This window comes from Micromys minutus (genome assembly GCF_963924665.1).
Source record: "Micromys minutus genome assembly, chromosome: 3".
NCBI lineage: Eukaryota > Metazoa > Chordata > Mammalia > Rodentia > Muridae > Micromys > Micromys minutus.
In genome coordinates this window covers 33,713,738-33,731,169 of record NC_137972.1, presented here as the reverse complement: position 1 = coordinate 33,731,169, position 17,432 = coordinate 33,713,738, and the positions used below count along the sequence as shown (strand labels likewise).

The 17,432-nt window shown below is 48.2% G+C and overlaps 1 protein-coding gene across 1 annotated transcript; it reads left to right on the top strand.

Annotated features, from left to right (window-relative positions):
• Positions 1–3,889: 3,889 nt before the first annotated feature.
• Positions 3,890–16,212, top strand: CAV3 (caveolin 3). The gene is made up of 2 exons (XM_080913668.1): positions 3,890–4,298; positions 15,464–16,212. The coding sequence occupies exons 1-2, from the start codon at positions 4,185–4,187 to the stop codon at positions 15,803–15,805; spliced, it is 456 nt and encodes a 151-aa protein (XP_080769794.1). The 5' UTR covers positions 3,890–4,184; the 3' UTR covers positions 15,806–16,212.
• The last annotated feature ends 1,220 nt before the right edge of the window (positions 16,213–17,432 follow it).

Sequence of the window (17,432 nt, the reverse complement as noted above, 5' to 3'; positions counted from 1 at the left end):
TTAACACTGATTGCCAGCCCCACATGAGCTAGAATCACCTAGGAGATCAATAAGGGTCTGGGTGAGTCTGAGAAGGAGGTTCTAGATTGGATTACTTGAGGTGGAAAGCCCCATCTTAAATGTTGGTGATTCCATCCCATGAGAGAGGAGGGTCTTGCAGTGGATAAATTAGAGAAACTGAGTTGAGCACCAGTAACCATTCCTCCATGAGTCCTCACTGTGGATACGATGTAGCCAGCTGCCTCCCGCTCTGGCTGCCGTGTCTTACCTGCAATGATAAACTGCACTGTCACACTGAAAGCCAAAATGAGCCCTTCCCTCCAGGCTGGCCTCAGTTTCCTTTTTCTGTGTAGATAAGATGACCTTGAACTCCTGATACTCGAATCTCCACCCACCTACTGCTATGTGCTGGAACTGCAGGCTGAGACACCATACCATATGTAGTGATGGGAATGGAGCTCAGCGTGTCTAACAACTGAGCCACAGCCCCACCCTTTCAGCTTTCTGACCACCTTTCTTACCTCAGACTTAACCCAGTTCCCATCTACTATGTATGTGAGCACCAGTGACCTTCCTCACACACAAGCCTGATAATAATCCTCTGCCTCCACAATGCCGTTAGTGGTTTTCCAATACTGTGTGGCAGTCAGTTTTCAATGCTGTCACAAAATGCCAGTGGGGAACATTCTAAGGGGGGGGATTTTATTTTGACTCATTTCATTTCAACCCATGGTCACTTGACTACACTGCCTCTGGGCCTGCATATAATGCGACAGAGCATCCATGTGGAAGGGCTCGGCGGGGCAGCATGCCTCACCTCATGGCAGCCAGGGAGCCGAAGAGTAGAAGGTTAGGTCATAGGATGTGATATACCTTTCAAAAGCATGCTCCCTGGAGCCTACTGCCTCATTTCAACAGGGGATGAGCCCACTGACAGAGCTAGAAACCTCATGCTCTAACGCCTTACAGTAGAACCATCAGCTGGGGACTAGGCCTCTACATGTGGGCCGTTATAGAAGCTGTTTCACATCCAAGACATAATCCATCTCTAGATAACAATGAGTGCTCTTATGCATGACTCCTGGAATGCTTCACCCTGGGGCTACAGCCTGTTACCCTAACCTTAACCCAAACCCTAACCCCAACCCCAACCCTAACCCCAACCCTAACCATAAACCAAACACTAACCATAACCCTAACCCTAATCATAACCCTAATCCCAACAACAACCCCAACCCTAACCCAACCCTAACCCTAACCCCAACCCCAATCCCAACCCCAACCCCAACCTCAACCCCAAACCCAACCTCAACCCCAACCCTAACCATAACCCTAATCCCAACACCAACCCCAACCCTAACCATAACCGTAATCCCAACACCAACCCCAACCCTAACCCAACCCTAACCCCAACCCCAACCTCAACCACAAACCCAACCTCAACCCCAACCCTAACCATAACCCTAATCCCAACACCAACCCCAACCCTAACCCTAACCATAACCCTAATCCCAACACCAACCCCAACCCTAACCCAACCCTAACCCAACCCTAACCCCAACCCCAACCCCAATCGCAACCCTAACCCCAACCCCAACCCCAACCCTAACCATAACCATAACCCCAACCCAAACCCCAACCCCAACCCTAACCATAACCCTAACCCCAACCCCAACCCCAACCCTAACCATAACCATAACCCTAACCCCAACCCAAACCCCAACCCTAACCCAACCCTAACCCCAACCCCAACCCCAACCCTAACCATAACCCTAACCCCAACCCAAACCCCAGCCCAACCCTAACCCTAATCCCAACCCTAACCCCAACCCCAACCCTAACCATAACCCTAACCCTACCCTAACCCCAACCCTAACCATAACCATAACCCTAACCCAACACCAACCCCAACCCTAACCATAACCCTAACCCCAACCCTAACCCAACCCCAACCCTAACCATAACCCTAACCCAACCCTAACCCCAACCCTAACCATAACCATAACCCTAACCCCAACCCCAACCCCAACCCAGCAATGCAGAAGCATCCATCGCTTTCTGATCACTGTCCTCACCCCAGTCCTTGAGGCAGAGACAAAACTCAGCTCCTGAGTGAGTGTGTAGATGAGCACATAAGCAGACGCACAGGCCTCGGCCTCAGGATTCAACATCATCATCCTTCTTAGGCTGGAGTTTCAAAAGACAGATACATTGTAAGATGGCCTTAGAAAGTGGAGAAGGGGGCACCCCACTGGTCAGCAGGCTGCCTGTGGACACTCTGAAAGCTGGAACCAGAGCCATGGGAAGGTGCCAACATGGCACTGCCAGACACATTGAGGGTGAAGCGGCCCCCACCTGCAGTGGTTTCCTCTTCCTGTCTCATCCCAAGACAACCCCATCCTGGAGTCCTCTGACCCCCTGCCCCTTGTAGGGAACCACAGACCTGCTCCACAGCACAGGAGAGCAGGGCAAGGTGTTAGTCTCTTCTGTGTCACTGTGAACAAAGACAGCTTCCGGTAGGAAAAGTTAACTTTCGATTGCCATAGTCTGTTACACCTAAAACAACTGTTAGGTGGCTTTCAAAGCCGCTCTGAGGAGCATGTATAAGACACTGATATCCTTTCTCTCGTAAACCTCACAACCTCCATACAGCAGCCTGATTTCCCTGTGACAGATTGGATTGTGGGTAAGAATGGCTAAGAAAGCCTCTATTGATTCTAGGAAAGGCATGTGACAAAATGGCAGGACAAGAGTTACAAATCCAGATACCAGAGGCAGGCCTCCTGCCTCTCTGCAGGATGCACTTAGCCTTTTAACTCTTAGGGTGCTAAAAGTAAACCTTTACTACTTGCTGGCCCTACCTGTGCCTTGGTGTAAATTCTTCCTTCCAGGGCAGAAATGTTGTGGGTGTTGGGGTTAGAGGAATGCAGGAGAAAGCATCCCTCCGACCCATGACAAATCCATCAGAGCAGAATAACTCACAGCACAGGAGACAGGAAACAGATGAGGAAAAGGAACCAGAATGAGGGATGCTCTTCAGAGGCATGCAGCTCCCAGTGACCCACTTCCTCCAACTACAGCCTGCCTTCCACCACTCTAACCCCTCCAGATCATCCACTTCAGTTAGGAATCCATCAGTGGATTCATCTGCAGAAACACCCTTACAGGAAGCTGCAGAGGTGTGCTCTCTTAATCTAGGTGTCGTGGTCCAGTTAACCTGACAGTCCACAGGAACGAGGGGGGTAGGGGGATGGCTTGGTATATAAGGTCCTTGCTCTGTAACCAGAGGACCTGGTCCCCACGTGGGTCTGGTGAGATGGCTCAGCAAGTAAAGATGCCTGACACCAAGCCCAGTGACCTTAATTCAGTCTCCAAGATCCATGTGGCAGAAGGAGAGAACAGATTCCCTTGGGTTGTCCTCTGACCTCACGTGTATGCTGTGTACTGCTCACTTATACACACACACACACACACACAAAAATACATAATAATAAATAATATGTAATTTTAAAAATTTTAATAATAAAGCACACCATGATAACCACCACGGCTAACCACACTAATGTAAAGAGAATCTACCAGACATTTCCAACTCCAATAAAATCCCCCAGGAAGCCAGTCTCCTCTCCCCAGAGTGGGAGGAGTCTTGGTTATTTTTCTGGTCCTTATAGTACCCCTAGTCACAGATAGGGTCATGGTGGCCCAGAGAAGGGACATGTGCCAAGGTCACTTAGCAGCTAGCAAGAGACAGAGCTGGGACTGAGCCCACCTCCCTTCTTGGGCAGCTGCTCCTGGGAGGAGCCTGAGTATGGAGTGGCGAATTCCAGGGACTCCAAGGGGGTTGCTCAGCCCGCCTCCACAGAGTACCGGGAAGGCCAGGCCCTGGTGCCTGGCACAGAATGGCAGGTCTCCTCTCGCGTGAGGCCAATGGCCTGCACAGCCCCCTTTAAGGAGCGCTCTGCTGTCCAGTCTTAATTTTAGCTTGGAGGCGTGCCACCAACAGCTTTAACTAGAGGCCGGCTGAAGTTATGCAGGACAGCTGTCAGCCGGCATGCTGGGTGGGGCCTATTTAGCCGGCAGGGGCACCAGCCTGGAGACCCTAAGCTTGGTCCTTCTGCCCCAGGACTGTCAACGATACCAGCCACAAGACTCTGACCTCCCCCTGAAGGCGCCCCAGCCTCACAATGATGACCGAGGAGCACACGGATCTGGAGGCACGGATCATCAAGGACATTCACTGCAAGGAGATAGACTTGGTGAACCGCGACCCCAAGAACATCAATGAGGACATTGTGAAGGTAGGCTCGGTGCCCAAGCAGGACGTCATGGTCCTCACGCACTTGAGGTCAGCCTCCCCAAAGTCCCCTGGATGATGTCTTCTTCAAACCCCAGCAAACAGGCAAAATTATACAAGCCTTAGCAAGGCAAGAAAGAAATAAACAACTTTAAGCACCTGCATGGTGGTGTTAAGGGGAAGGCAACAAAAACGTCTTCTTACTAGTAGCTCCAAGTGCCTACCCTTGGCTCCGGCCCCAGGCCCCAGAGGAATCACTGGGAAGATTCAGAAACCGGGCCAAGTCAGTTGCTTTACTGTGCCAGCAGCACTTAGGCTGTCTCCATAGTGGGCTTGGGGTGAATCTGAGGCCAGCTTCATCAGTGGCCCCTGCAAAAGACACTAGCTGCCCTGCAGCCCTGCCTGGTATTTGTCTCTCTGGAACAATGGGCCCTACAGGCCATCCATCCTTCCTGTTCCCTGACTCCCTAGCTCCCTGCCTCACCCCAGGCCTAGTGGCCAGCACCCGGCAAAGGCCTCTCAGCAGACACCCAGAAAGGAATACTTACGTTGCCTTGTGAACCCATGACTTGATCTCTGCCTAAATGCGAGAGGCATCCCCCTCAGAGCAAAGTCCCAGCCACCAGCTCCAGAGTCCCCAGGGTGGCTGGGCATCCAGGGTTAAGGACTGGGAGTCACAGGCCAGAGCTGCTGGTAGAACAAGGTGCAGTGTGACCCTTGTACAATCACCCCGCAAACTGTAAAACCATCTACTGCACGGCAGTCACTCCTTCCTGCTGCTGTGCTCTGTGTGCGATTGTACGAACTGTGTTCTCAGCATGACAGTTGCCATGGCTTAGCGTTACATGAATCTAGTTAGGATTCAACTGGAGCCGTGCTGGGTTAAAATAAAAAGTAGACAGTACAGAGATGACCAGAGTACCTGCCTGCTGTGAACTTTGAATCTGTCTAGTAGTTACTTTTTAAAAGGAAGAATCCAACAATTGAAATTGACTTTTATGAGGCCAAAAAGATGGCTCAGTGGGAAATGATGCCCACTGCCAAATCTAATGACCTGAGTTCTATACCAGAACCTGTGCGGTAGAGAGAGCAGACTCCCACAAAGCCTCTGGCTTCCATGTATGCACAATAGAGCATACATGTACACACACACACACACACACACATATGCACATACACACTAATTTTTTTAAAGAAATCAATTTTTATGCTTTTACTTAATTCTCTATCCAGAATTGCAGCATTTTAACACCTAAGCCACATAAAAGAGTAGACATCTGTTCCTAGAACTTTGTATGTCTTATACTGAGGACACACCTCAGAAATACATGTTCCATACTTGGTTCATAAAATTTAACACTGAAAACTGATTCACATGCTCAAATTGTGCTGGACATTCTTAAGTTTCCTAACAGTGGGGCTGCATATCTGTTTTTATACTGTGATTATTATGACACAGAATTTAGAAACTCGGGGCCATGTGAGCCACAGGCTTTAGCAACACAGCCAAGAGGTCAAAGGCACAGCCAGGGCTGCCATCCTTCTAGACGGCTCCTTTGTGCCTTCCCAGACTTTCCACACCCAACACAAGCTGGTGCCACCTGTTTGCTCTGCCTGGTGACTCCCAATGCCAGCCCCCCAGAGCATGCCCCCTGTGCCTTGAGAAGAAACCTTCACTCTACCCAACTCAGACTTCAAGGCTGCCATCCAAGGTCACCTACTCCAAAAAGCCTTCCCTGTTCCTCCAGGTAGCCACACCTCTGTACCCCTTCACTGGGTCTGACCTAACTCACACCATTGTACACTGACATAGATCACTAATGGTGGAGGTGGAACTTCGTGGAATGCATACAAAACAAAATTCCCCAACTCCAAAATACTAGAGACCTGCACTGGTCATGGTGTCCGTAGCGTGGTCCCTGTCTGGTTTCAACTCCAGACTCCTCCCAAAGGCAAAGACATTAGCTATGTCACCTAAGCATCTGAACCTCATTTCCTCCTGGGACAATACACGAGTGCCATTTACCTCCAGCAGGTACGTGAGTCCTAGACAACTCTAGGCAGCAGAAATGCCATGTATGAACCGAAGGTTTATAACGCAGTCTCCACTCCCAGGAAGTATGTGGTCACCTGGGGTTGAACAGAGCCCTCAAGTAGCCTCGAGTCCAGAAGATTGGAAAACTGAGCCTTCTGAAGTCATTGTTGGTACTAGGGCTGGGGACAAGGAGCACGGGATAACACAGTTTCTTGGGAATGCTGTGATGGGTGCCAAGTGCAGAGGGAATTGATAAGGTTCTACTGAGCCAAGAGGGAGCCAGACCCTGGATATGACCCAAAGAAAGAGGCAGTGACAGCAGTATAGGTTTCCAGCTCTCTGTCACTTCTCTGAGACAGAAAAGTGTCCTCTCTGGCAGCTCCCGTCCCCATACCAATATCTCCCAAAGACTAAATAAAAAGGTGCACAATTAATTTTGTTCAGAGGAAATTAACTGGCATTGTTTGGACATTTTAGGCCTTGGGAAGGTGTCTGGCATTTTCTTTCCATTACTTTTAATGAGCCAGAAATGAAACCTTTAGAAACACAGAAGAGGGATAATATCGGGGAGATAAATACCACACAGTTTCAGAGAGCTGACTGGCTGAGGGTGGGGCAGGCTGTCAGAACAGGACCTTCTTCTATAGCCTGGGTTTCTGTCATTACCTGGGAAAGAAACAAGACAGAAGGATGAGTGGCAGGTGAGGGACAAAGATAAGACAGAGGTCAAGGCGAAGGCACAGAAGCCACAGAGGCATGCTGGGTAGCCTTGCCAGGCTGTTCTCGTATGTCGGCAGGGTCCTCATGGGATAGAACCAACAGCAGAGACAGAATCCAGGAAGCACCAGCTGAGGTCCCCAGCTAGGACAACAAGCTTGCTGAGTGTCTTGAAAACTCCTTTTCCCTCTGTGAGCAAGAGTCCCTGGTATTGAAAGAAACTGAGTGGGGAAGAGGGACATAGTCCTCACTACAGTCCACTGCAGATTTTATGCAGTAAGACACAAGAGAGAAAGGAGACAGAGCAGCCTGGGGAACCTAGCATAGGGAGGTACTTCCTATCCATGCTACCCTTTAACCCAGGCTGGAAAGCAAGAGTCGCAGTGAAAATGGAGCCCATATACCCACCAAACTAGGCTCTGACACTCAGGTCAGGCACCTGGCTGAGGGTGAGTCTTGAGAGATGACCACTGAGGAACTGTGAAAAGGGTACCTTATTTTCTTCCTCACCCAACCTTGCTACTCGTGTGGACCCCAACATGCTACTGAGAACCATCTGCACACCAGGCAACCACACTGCCTAGAGAATATGGTGAAAGCTGTGTGCACACTGCATACCAGGCTTTGAGACTCTAAAATGTACCTGTGCCCCATGCAAGGGCCCCTCCTGGTGACTCTGACTGTAGAGAATCTAGCACCCTCCCCCAGACATGCCTAGAAACCCCAGCCTATCCTACCGGAGTCCTTTCTGAGAAGGCTTGCAGCTGACCTCAAGTCCCTCCCTCACTGGCTCACACGTGGCCACTTGCTCCTGAAGCAGCAACTTTCAGCTCCACAGAAAGAGAAGCAGACAGATGTGCCTGAACTCTTCTTGGTTCATGGATCCTCCACCCACTTCCAATTCACACCTGCCACCAAACACCCTCCATCTCCCGATGGTGCCTCCTGCTTGTCAGTAAGACCATGAAGCACTGAGAGCAACCAGAAAGTTGACTCTCGACCCTCGGAGTCCCGCTTCTAGCTTTGGGGGAGCTGTGACACACTGCAATAATAGAATAGACCCAGTGCTTCTCCCTGAGAAGAATCTAAACCTTGCAGTTGAGACCAGAATAAGGAGCCGGGCCAGGGGAAGGTGCCAAATGCCATAAGCTGGTGTCAGAGGAAGTGTCCTAGAAAGGCAGGGGAGAAAAGGGACTTGTGCCTGGGAAAATCAGAACCCACCTTTCTGGCAAAATGATACCCATGGTACACTTCTTTAAATGAAATAAGGTTCAGGCATTCTAAAAGCAGGAAGTGGAATGAGCACTTCTATGGAATCTTTTCACAGTTCTGGGTAGAATGCTGTATGGAGTTAGTAAATGTGAAGGGGCAGGTGCCACCATCACTCCTTTCTGTATACACAGCAGACATTACTAATCGATCACAGTACTTATCCAGGAAGAGTACTACCAAGACCCATCAGCTTGTCAGAGTTGGTATCACAAATAAAACCTCTTTGCTACTCTGGCTGTTGGAGATGAACTACCCACTGAGAAAAGCACAGGGCATCCAAAACAAAATGTGCAGGTGAGAACGCAGAAAGGCCAGGCAGAGAACTTGGAACAGATCAGGGTTCATCTGATCCTTACTGGAAGCTCCTTTCTCTAAGTGCCTTGCCTTCTGTAAACTTCTTCTCAAGATGGCTACATGGGCCCTGGGGTGATGGCTCAGTCAGAAGAGTGCTTGCTGCATAAGGACCTGCATAAGTTTAGCTCCTCCAAGAACCCACAGGTAAAAACCCAGGCAGGGCTGGTATGTGCTGTAACTCCAGCCCTGTGACTAGAGGAGATGAAATATCCCTGAGCCTGGTGGGTTAACCAGGCTAGCTGAATCAATGAGTTCTAGCCTTGGTGAGTGACAGTCTTGAAATAATGTGAAGAAGTGACTGAGATTCAGTGATGGCCTCTCGCCACAGTGCATACGTGTGTGCACATGCGTGCGGTGCCTTCCCCAGTGACTCACTTTTATCAGGAACCAGCTGCTATGCAGTCTATCCACAGAAGTTCTGTGCTTTGTGGAGCTGGCTGGGTGGTTCTACTCTCCCTGGGGACATCCCCTGCGCTGCAGTCAGATGTCAGCCTGGGGCTGACCTCACGTGGGGACTCTTCTGAGCTAGAACATTCAAGGAGGATTTTTGTTATTCTAGGACAGGGGTAGACACAGAGGACAGGACTCAGTGGAGATGCTGGGATGGCTAAGCTTCCAACTCAGAGTTTCAGGATGTTTCTAGAAGAGCAGGTGGTAGCACACACTTAGTACCACTCTAGAGCACGGTAGAGGAGTACATCTCTAAAACCTGTGACTCTGCCAGGGGTCCCCAAAGCAGAAGATGCCAGGATTTCCTTGTGCTTAGGCTGTAGCTGGCCCAGCACTTTCTCTGTCCCATTCTGGTGGTTAAAATGAGTCACATGGCAACCTCAGACTTGAAATGGGACAAGACCACCCACAATCAGAGATGCAAAGAGGTGTGACTCACTGAAGGTTATTTGGGGAGACTTGCTAGCCAGCAGCCAGAAGCTAGTACACGGTCTCAGACTCCAGCCAAGGCATTTCTATCTCTCCCCACCCCACCAGCACTGTCTTCACCAAAGGCACTAGCTGAGAGGACAAGAGAGATGCCAGGAAGAAGCCAGCAAGCAGTTAAGAGCCAAAATGCACTGGGAAGACAGTGGGGCCCTGCTGGTGGGTTCCAGTCTCACCTCCTGTGGCACTCTTTTGGCTTCTTCCCTAGTACTTCATACAAACACAAGTCCCTTTGTATTTCGGCAAAGGCTTTCCAGGTAGCCCTGTAGAATGCTTTCAGTCCGAACTACTGATAATAGTGGCCACCTCCTTCTGAGATTCAGTTCGGACTGGCATACCTGGCTACAGGGAGTAAAGAAAGCCTGGACTGGACTTCTGAGTGACTATTGACATAGGCTCAAGCCTATGGAGTAATGGCAAAGTCTTTTCCCCAGGGATGGGGGCCAGAGGCAAATGGCAAAACCTTCCCTTCTGGTCTATATGTAGTTGTTGATAAACGAGTGTAGAAAATGTAATGTCCACATAGCTTTCTCCCCCGGGGATGTTTCCAGCCTGAAGGCCGCTCACCCACAGAGACTGCTCCTATAAAGATTAGCTAAATCTGCCTCCTTGATCTAACTCTATAATATAAACCCTGCCTCCTTGTTTAGCTGTATGCAACAACCCCACCTCTCTGTTCACTCTGCATAACAAACATGCTGGGGTACTGTGTTTTCTCCATCACAGAGCCCAGACAACCTGATCCCAGCTTTCTGTCTACATCTATCTCTGTTTGTCTTTTTTCCCCTCCTTTACCACCTCATTCAGGTCCATCCATGAAGCAGTGCTGACCCATGTGGTAACCCTGAGCAAGAAGCATGCAGAGGAGATTGGGGCACAATCTTTGCTGTTTGGCTTGAATCTCACTCTGCTTGGCCCTTATATACCTCATGAAATGACTAGTAGAAGAAGCGTAGGCAGTGATGATCTACAGGGCCCAAATGCATTATGGGTGTTACCATGGTCACCCCAGATCATACAGAAGTCTGCTGATAGCGTTTCTAACCAAAGAAACAAATCTCATCCATCTTTTTCTAAACTGTCTTTGCAGCTATCATCTCATTTTAATTTGTAATTTTATACATCAGTGCTTTTCAGACTGTGGGCAATGGTCAGTCTGTTGGACCGCAATACTTCTGTAAAACATAGTGAAACTTATCAGAGGAATGAAAAGAGAGTATGCAGTATAAATCCCCACTAATATTATTATTCAGTAGTCATAAATGACTGCATCGACTCTCTGTGACCATTTCTAACATCAGCTCAGCTTCTGTACTAACCTCTGGGACTGAATGGCCCACCCCTCACATAGCAAGACAGCAGGACGGGAAACCAGGACCCAGCCATGCTAAGCTTCTTGCTCCTGTCTTCAGACTCCAAAATTGAAGCTATGCTGACAACCATATCTCCATCCTCTCTTTGTGGAGTTCAACACAACAAATAACTAGAGGAAAAGCATAGCACTCAGTAACTCACCAGCCAAGTGGATGTGGAAGCTTAGCAACATTGCCCATACTCCTACATATCTTATCTAAATTATCCCAACCCTGGATGACCAAGGACTGAGTTGTGTGGGATTTTAGGTGGGGACAGACTTTTGGTACAGGGGTAGGTATTTTCTTCCCACCTCACTCTTAGGCAACCCAGTGGTCCTGCCCCTTGCCAACCCTCTCAGTGACTGCAGGGAGTGTGCAAACTTGTGCCAAATAAACAACTGGCTTTCTTGTTATTCCAAAAATAGCTGTCAGACAAGACATGGGCTGAAAGAGTACCATCTTCCCCTCCAACCCCTCAGCTACATAAGTGGCTCTGAGGCTTTCTGAGCCCCAACCCTCCAAGAAAAATCCTTCTCTCTCCCACTGCTAGAAAGGAAATGAATTCACAGTGTACTTGATGCACTACATGGTCACCTAGCTCCTCTGAGTAGCTCTTGTGGATGGCTTTTATGACAGTCTCTCCATGCCAGAATTTGTGATCAAAGTGCTCTCCCATCTCAGATTCAATTTAGGGGAGCAGCTGCCTCCTCCCAGCACAGCACACCCTCCAACAGCATGTTGCTGCTTCAAAGAAAAAAAAAAAAAAACAGTTGCCACACATTCAGCTCTCAAAGATGATCCCAGGAAATAACTCAAGTGTGGGTACCAATAATTTCTGAGAAGAAATGTTAATTTAAAAAACAACAACAGAGAAATCCTCATGGAAGAGACAAGCATCATAAGCAGAAAAGAGAGGAAAGAATTTAATCTATTGTCAGCTGTCAATGAAAGGTCCACACAGTAGCATGAGGTCAGCTAGAGAGTTTTTCTATTCGTGATCAGAAATGTTAGCAGAACTTCCAAAATGTATTTTATAGGAATTTAGGAGCATTTGAACTAGTATTTGTCATTAATGAGCACCTACCATGTGGCAGGTATTAAGTACTGAGCACTAGGTGCTCAGTAAGTTTTCGTTTCTGTGGATGCACATAGGAATAAGGAATAGAATAGAAGAGAGGGGAGGATAGGTAGGTGAGTATATGAATAGACAAATGGGCAAATGAATGAATAGATAAGAGATAGAGGAGTGGGTAGATGGGTGTGTGGGTAGAAGATGGGAGAAGGGATGGTAAAGTGGGTGGTTAGATAAAAAGATGATGACAGATGGATGGATATATGATAGATCAGATAGATAGATAAATAGATAGATGAGAAGAGAATAGGTAATTAGGTAATACATGGTTGAAGATGCATTTATAAATGTGTGGATAAATAGATAGAAGAGGGAATGGATGGGTAGGAAAATAGATGGTTAGACAAAAGGAGAAATAATACATTATTAGAAGAATAATTATTAGAAGAATGACTGAATAGATGGGTAAATAAATTGATAGAAAGGGAGATGGATAGATGATGTATAGTTGATAAAGAAATAGACAGTGAGACATATGTGGATCATGAGTAAATAGAAAAAAATTATCTCTGCTCTTTACACCAATAAAAAATTCTAACCCCTTTTTCTAACATTTATTTTCTTTTTTATTTGAAAATAATTTGTTTTCAAATAATATGTTTTAATCACAGTTTTCCCTTTCCAAACTCCTTCTTGATCCTTCCTACTTCCCCCGACTATTGAAAAATAAACAGACAACCAAAAAAGGCACAACACACACATACACACACACCCCAAAAGACTCAAGGAAAAAAATCACAAGAGCCACACACAGACAAAGACACATACCCACGGGTCCCATTTAAAAAAAAAAAAAAAAAAGAGTCCCATAAAAACGCAAAGTAGGAAGCCATAACATCTAATGTCTTAGTTATGGTTTCTATGCTGCAATAAAACACCATGCCCTGTCCCCTCCCATCACCAGTCCATAACTATATTCTATTTTCTCTTCCTTGAGAGCTTGTTCTGCCTCCCCTACCCCCAGTTTCTTGCTCTATACCTAACCTCTGTGGTTGACCAATTCCAGTTTTAAAAGGAGGGAACAAGGTTAAAGGGTCACTGAGGTTAAGTCATGCCAAACCCACACATCTCATCAACAGCTGCACTGACATTCAAGCTTGCCTTTGGACTCTAGCTTTCTAGGTTTTTGTTCTTGGTTGGTGGTTTGCTTGTTTATTCATTTGTTTGTTTGAGACAGGATTTCACACTATGAACAGACTGACCTGCCTCTCACTATCTAGTGCAGGCTTTCATCAAACTTAGAGCAATTTTCCCATCTCAAACTCCTTGGGATGGGATTATAGGCATGGCTAGCTCTCTACTGAGGAACACACTCTACTAGAGTCTCCCCCTCCAGCAACAGCTCTTCAGTCAGTTTCTGTGTATCAAGTAACCAAGACATCCAAATTATGAAGAGTGTAGATTGGTTTGGGCTCACAGTTTTGGAAGTCTCAGTCCATGACAGAGGGCCCTGTTGCTTTGAGTCTATGATGAGACAGTTCATTGTGGCTGAAAACACAGGTTGGAGCAAGCTACTCACCTCATGGCAGGGAAATGAAAGAGAAAAAGGGAAGGTACAAAGTTCTCTTGAAGGGCACCTATGGTCTAACAACGTTCCACTAGACACCAGCAAAAAAGGTTCTTTGGTCTCCTAGGAGTGCCTCCCTGGGGACCAAGGCTTTAACATTTGTTTCCTTAGAGGACATTTCAGATCCAAACTCTAGCAGCAGCTAACCATTCCTAACTATGCCATTAAGATTTCTGAGTATTTGCATGTCTCCATTTATGTAATCCTCTGACAACTCCTCAAAACCGGACAAGAAAAATGCAACCCAGAAAAATGCAGTAACCTTGCATTATCCAGCCAATAAGTAGCTACTCAGGACCCAAAGCACACCAGTGACTTTAGAGCCAGGCACAAACAGGAAAACTATATCAAATAGAAGTTTCTAGAATAAAGGGGCAATGCAGGCTGCAGTGATTAATGACTCTCAAACCTGGGTATGTGTGAAAATAAAGAACTATGACTCTATCTTAGAATAGTTTGATCTGCCTACCAAGGGCTAGATCTCACTGAGAGCCCCTGTCCTTCCTGAGGGATGTAGCATAGCCCACATATACCTTGGGATCTGGCCCCAGTTAGGGTAGCAGGCAGACAGTGGAGTAGTCAGGATGCCAGGATTGAGACTGGTCCTGGTCCAGGCTAGAGCTCTTACCTCTGAGCCCTCATGTTGCCCAGTACTGTGAAGAGGAATGGGAATCCTGTCATCAGGAAACTCTCTGTTGCATGAAAAGGAGGTAGGATCAGGACAGGTTGGGCAAGGAAGGTAGTGGAAAGGGGCCAGATGGGACAATGAGAGAGAAGCAAGCCTCTATGCAAAGGACTCTCTTTACTGTCAGAGTTTCTGAGGCCACGATCTCTCTACAAGCTATCCCAGGAGGCCATCTAAGGAAAAATATATGCTACCATGGAGGTTGTAAAGAGCTCTAAGGTCAGAACCTTTCAATAGACAGGGTTCCTCCCAGCTTAGGTTGGAAGGGCCCTCCAGCCTAGTACCTAGGATTCTAAACTTTGGGAGATCCCTGAAGACATAAAAACTTCTTTTTTGCTCCAATAAACTAGAGGTGAAGATTGCCAGTTCTGGATTGGGGTGTACGTAGCAACAGACCCATGCATCTTTCCAACTCAGAGATACTATCCCCAATGTGGGTGTCACCAAGTTCTCAAGTTCCCCTGCACCCATTCTCAGTAACCCCAAGCACTTCCACTTCCCAGAAGCAATAACTAAACAAGCTACTCAAAACCCAGATGCAGCTAAGCACTGCCCACCACCTTAGAAAGGCCCACAACCGTGAAGCCTCCTGCATCCCCTCTCCAGCATCACACCATTCTTGCTTACATACACCCTTGGGAAAGCAAATGCATCTCCTGCAGACCACAACGTACAGCCCACCACCTTCTAGCAGTTTCTATTCCTTCAGCCCAGGTCCTCTTTTCCAACCTGCAAGTCCTCCACCTACCTGGTAGCCTTTAGACTCCAGATTCCCCAGGAATTTCCTCGTCCTGAGGTCAGAGTTAAATCCCCCATCCCCAACCTAACCCAGCATTTAGTATTGTAATGACGATGTCTGCATTAGCTTCATAAGGACCAAAGGAATTCAGAGAAGGATGCTAGATTCCCTGGAACTGGAATTACGGGTGACTGTAGCCACTCTGTAGATGCTAAGAACCAAACCCAGGTCTTCTGCAAGAGCAACAAGTGCTCTTAGCTGCTAAACCATCTCCCTGGCCTCACCCCCAGGGTTTCTGATGCAGGCAGGCAAGCAAGCAAATACTAGGAAGGCCCGCCTATGCTAAGAGTTGATCTGTCCCCTTCTGGCTTCTGCAGGTAGATTTTGAAGATGTGATTGCAGAGCCTGAGGGTACCTACAGCTTCGATGGTGTGTGGAAGGTGAGCTACACCACTTTCACTGTCTCCAAGTACTGGTGCTACCGCCTGCTGTCTACCCTGCTGGGAGTTCCACTGGCCCTGCTCTGGGGATTCCTGTTTGCCTGTATCTCCTTCTGCCACATCTGGGCCGTGGTGCCCTGCATCAAGAGCTACCTGATCGAGATCCAGTGCATCAGCCACATCTATTCACTGTGTATCCGCACCTTCTGCAACCCGCTCTTTGCTGCGCTGGGTCAGGTCTGCAGCAACATTAAGGTGGTTCTGCGAAGGGAAGGCTAACGCCTGGCTGGGCTGTGGGGGAAGGCTGGGCAGGGGAAATAAGGCCAGTTGAGCACCCCTGGCTCTGCGCCACATGGGCTGCTGGAGAGCTCATTCTTTCAAGGTTCCTCTCAGTTCCACCTCAAGATGGGAATACACGGTGCGGGGGAGCCAGAAGGAAAGGACAGCCCAGTGTGGAAACACGGGCACCCTTGCTCTGTTCAGCCTCCCATGATCCCCAGCGGCGCCCCAGCCTAAGTGGAGAGTTCCTTAAGAGGCAGCTATCACAAGGCTTTCCGGTCACATGTACTGTAATAGCACAAGCCGGCACCAGTCTTCTAGGGGGGTGACACGTCTCCTCCTGCTAGGGAGAGCCAGCCGTGACTGCCGGCATGAGGAAGGTGCTGCAATAAAGGATTTCGGCTGCACCGGGGAACACTATGCTTTGTTTGTGTCTGTAAAGTGGTTGTGTGTCCTTTTCTAGTTCTGAAACCCAGAAAATTCAGCCGGTCCTCTGGGCAAATTAAAAACCAGAACCAAGTTTGGTTTCCTTCAGGATTGTGCCCGTTTGCTGGGCATAAATAGGGTCTCCCATACAAGGAGATTAAGGAGTGTCAAGGTCCGGTGAGCATCCCCGGCATTGCTGAAAATAGGCCCCAACCTCAGACCTCTTAGAATCGCCCCTCTGGCTCAGAAGACACTGAGCGGGAAACACACTGCGGCTTATGTGCGCTGTCAGCCCTAATGAACATCATGAACACGGACGCCCAGGGTGTGTGCATCTGGGTGAGATGGGCAAAAAAAAAAAAAGTAATGGGGTAAACTTGCCACACCTCCTCCACCCCAGAGCAGGCACACACACCAAACCTCAGCGACCCAGTGCTTAGACTGTTTTCCCCACCTTCCCACTTGGGAACCTGGTCCCTTCAAGGTGACACTAAACAATTTCAGATTTCCAGCTAGACGTCAGCGTGCAGTGTGGTTTGCAAATCCCATAAGGGGTTTTTGGTTCAAGAAAGATCCTTGCATCTTTCCACAAACAAATGAGCACACCTAGGACTCCAGAGAATAATACCAGGTCCCCCTCTGGCCCCTGCCATAGCCTATGCAGCTGTCATCAGCAGAAGGTGACCCTGAGCCTTCCAGGAAACTAATAGAAGATGCCACTGTTCTTGGATGGTGGGGGGTTGAGGGGAAGGAAAAAGGCAATGGAATATACAGGAAAAAAATGTTTATTAAGTGCACCACTTATGAAGCAGCTGGTAAAGCAGGCAATTCAGGATTGACTGAGTCACTAACCAGATGCAGGGGACACTGGGCACCACACAAATGTCCATGAAATAACAATATCAAGGGATTCACACTGTGTGCTGAGGGGCTTCTCATTGCAATTGAATACAAAGGTTACATGCTGAAAGCCAGGACCTGCATCCAGCAGCCTACACTGACATCCCCTTGTGCTCCCTGAGGTGATGGCTTAGATTTGTCCCCAAAGGAGACCACATATTTTAAATGCAGACTCTTTTCTTGCAGAGCGTAAGTAACTCTCACAGTTGGCACACTGACTCCTCATGGTCAGAACAGCAAAACCATTCCAGAACATTCAGCATGCTCCAATTTAATATAACCTTCAACCCTACACGTGGAT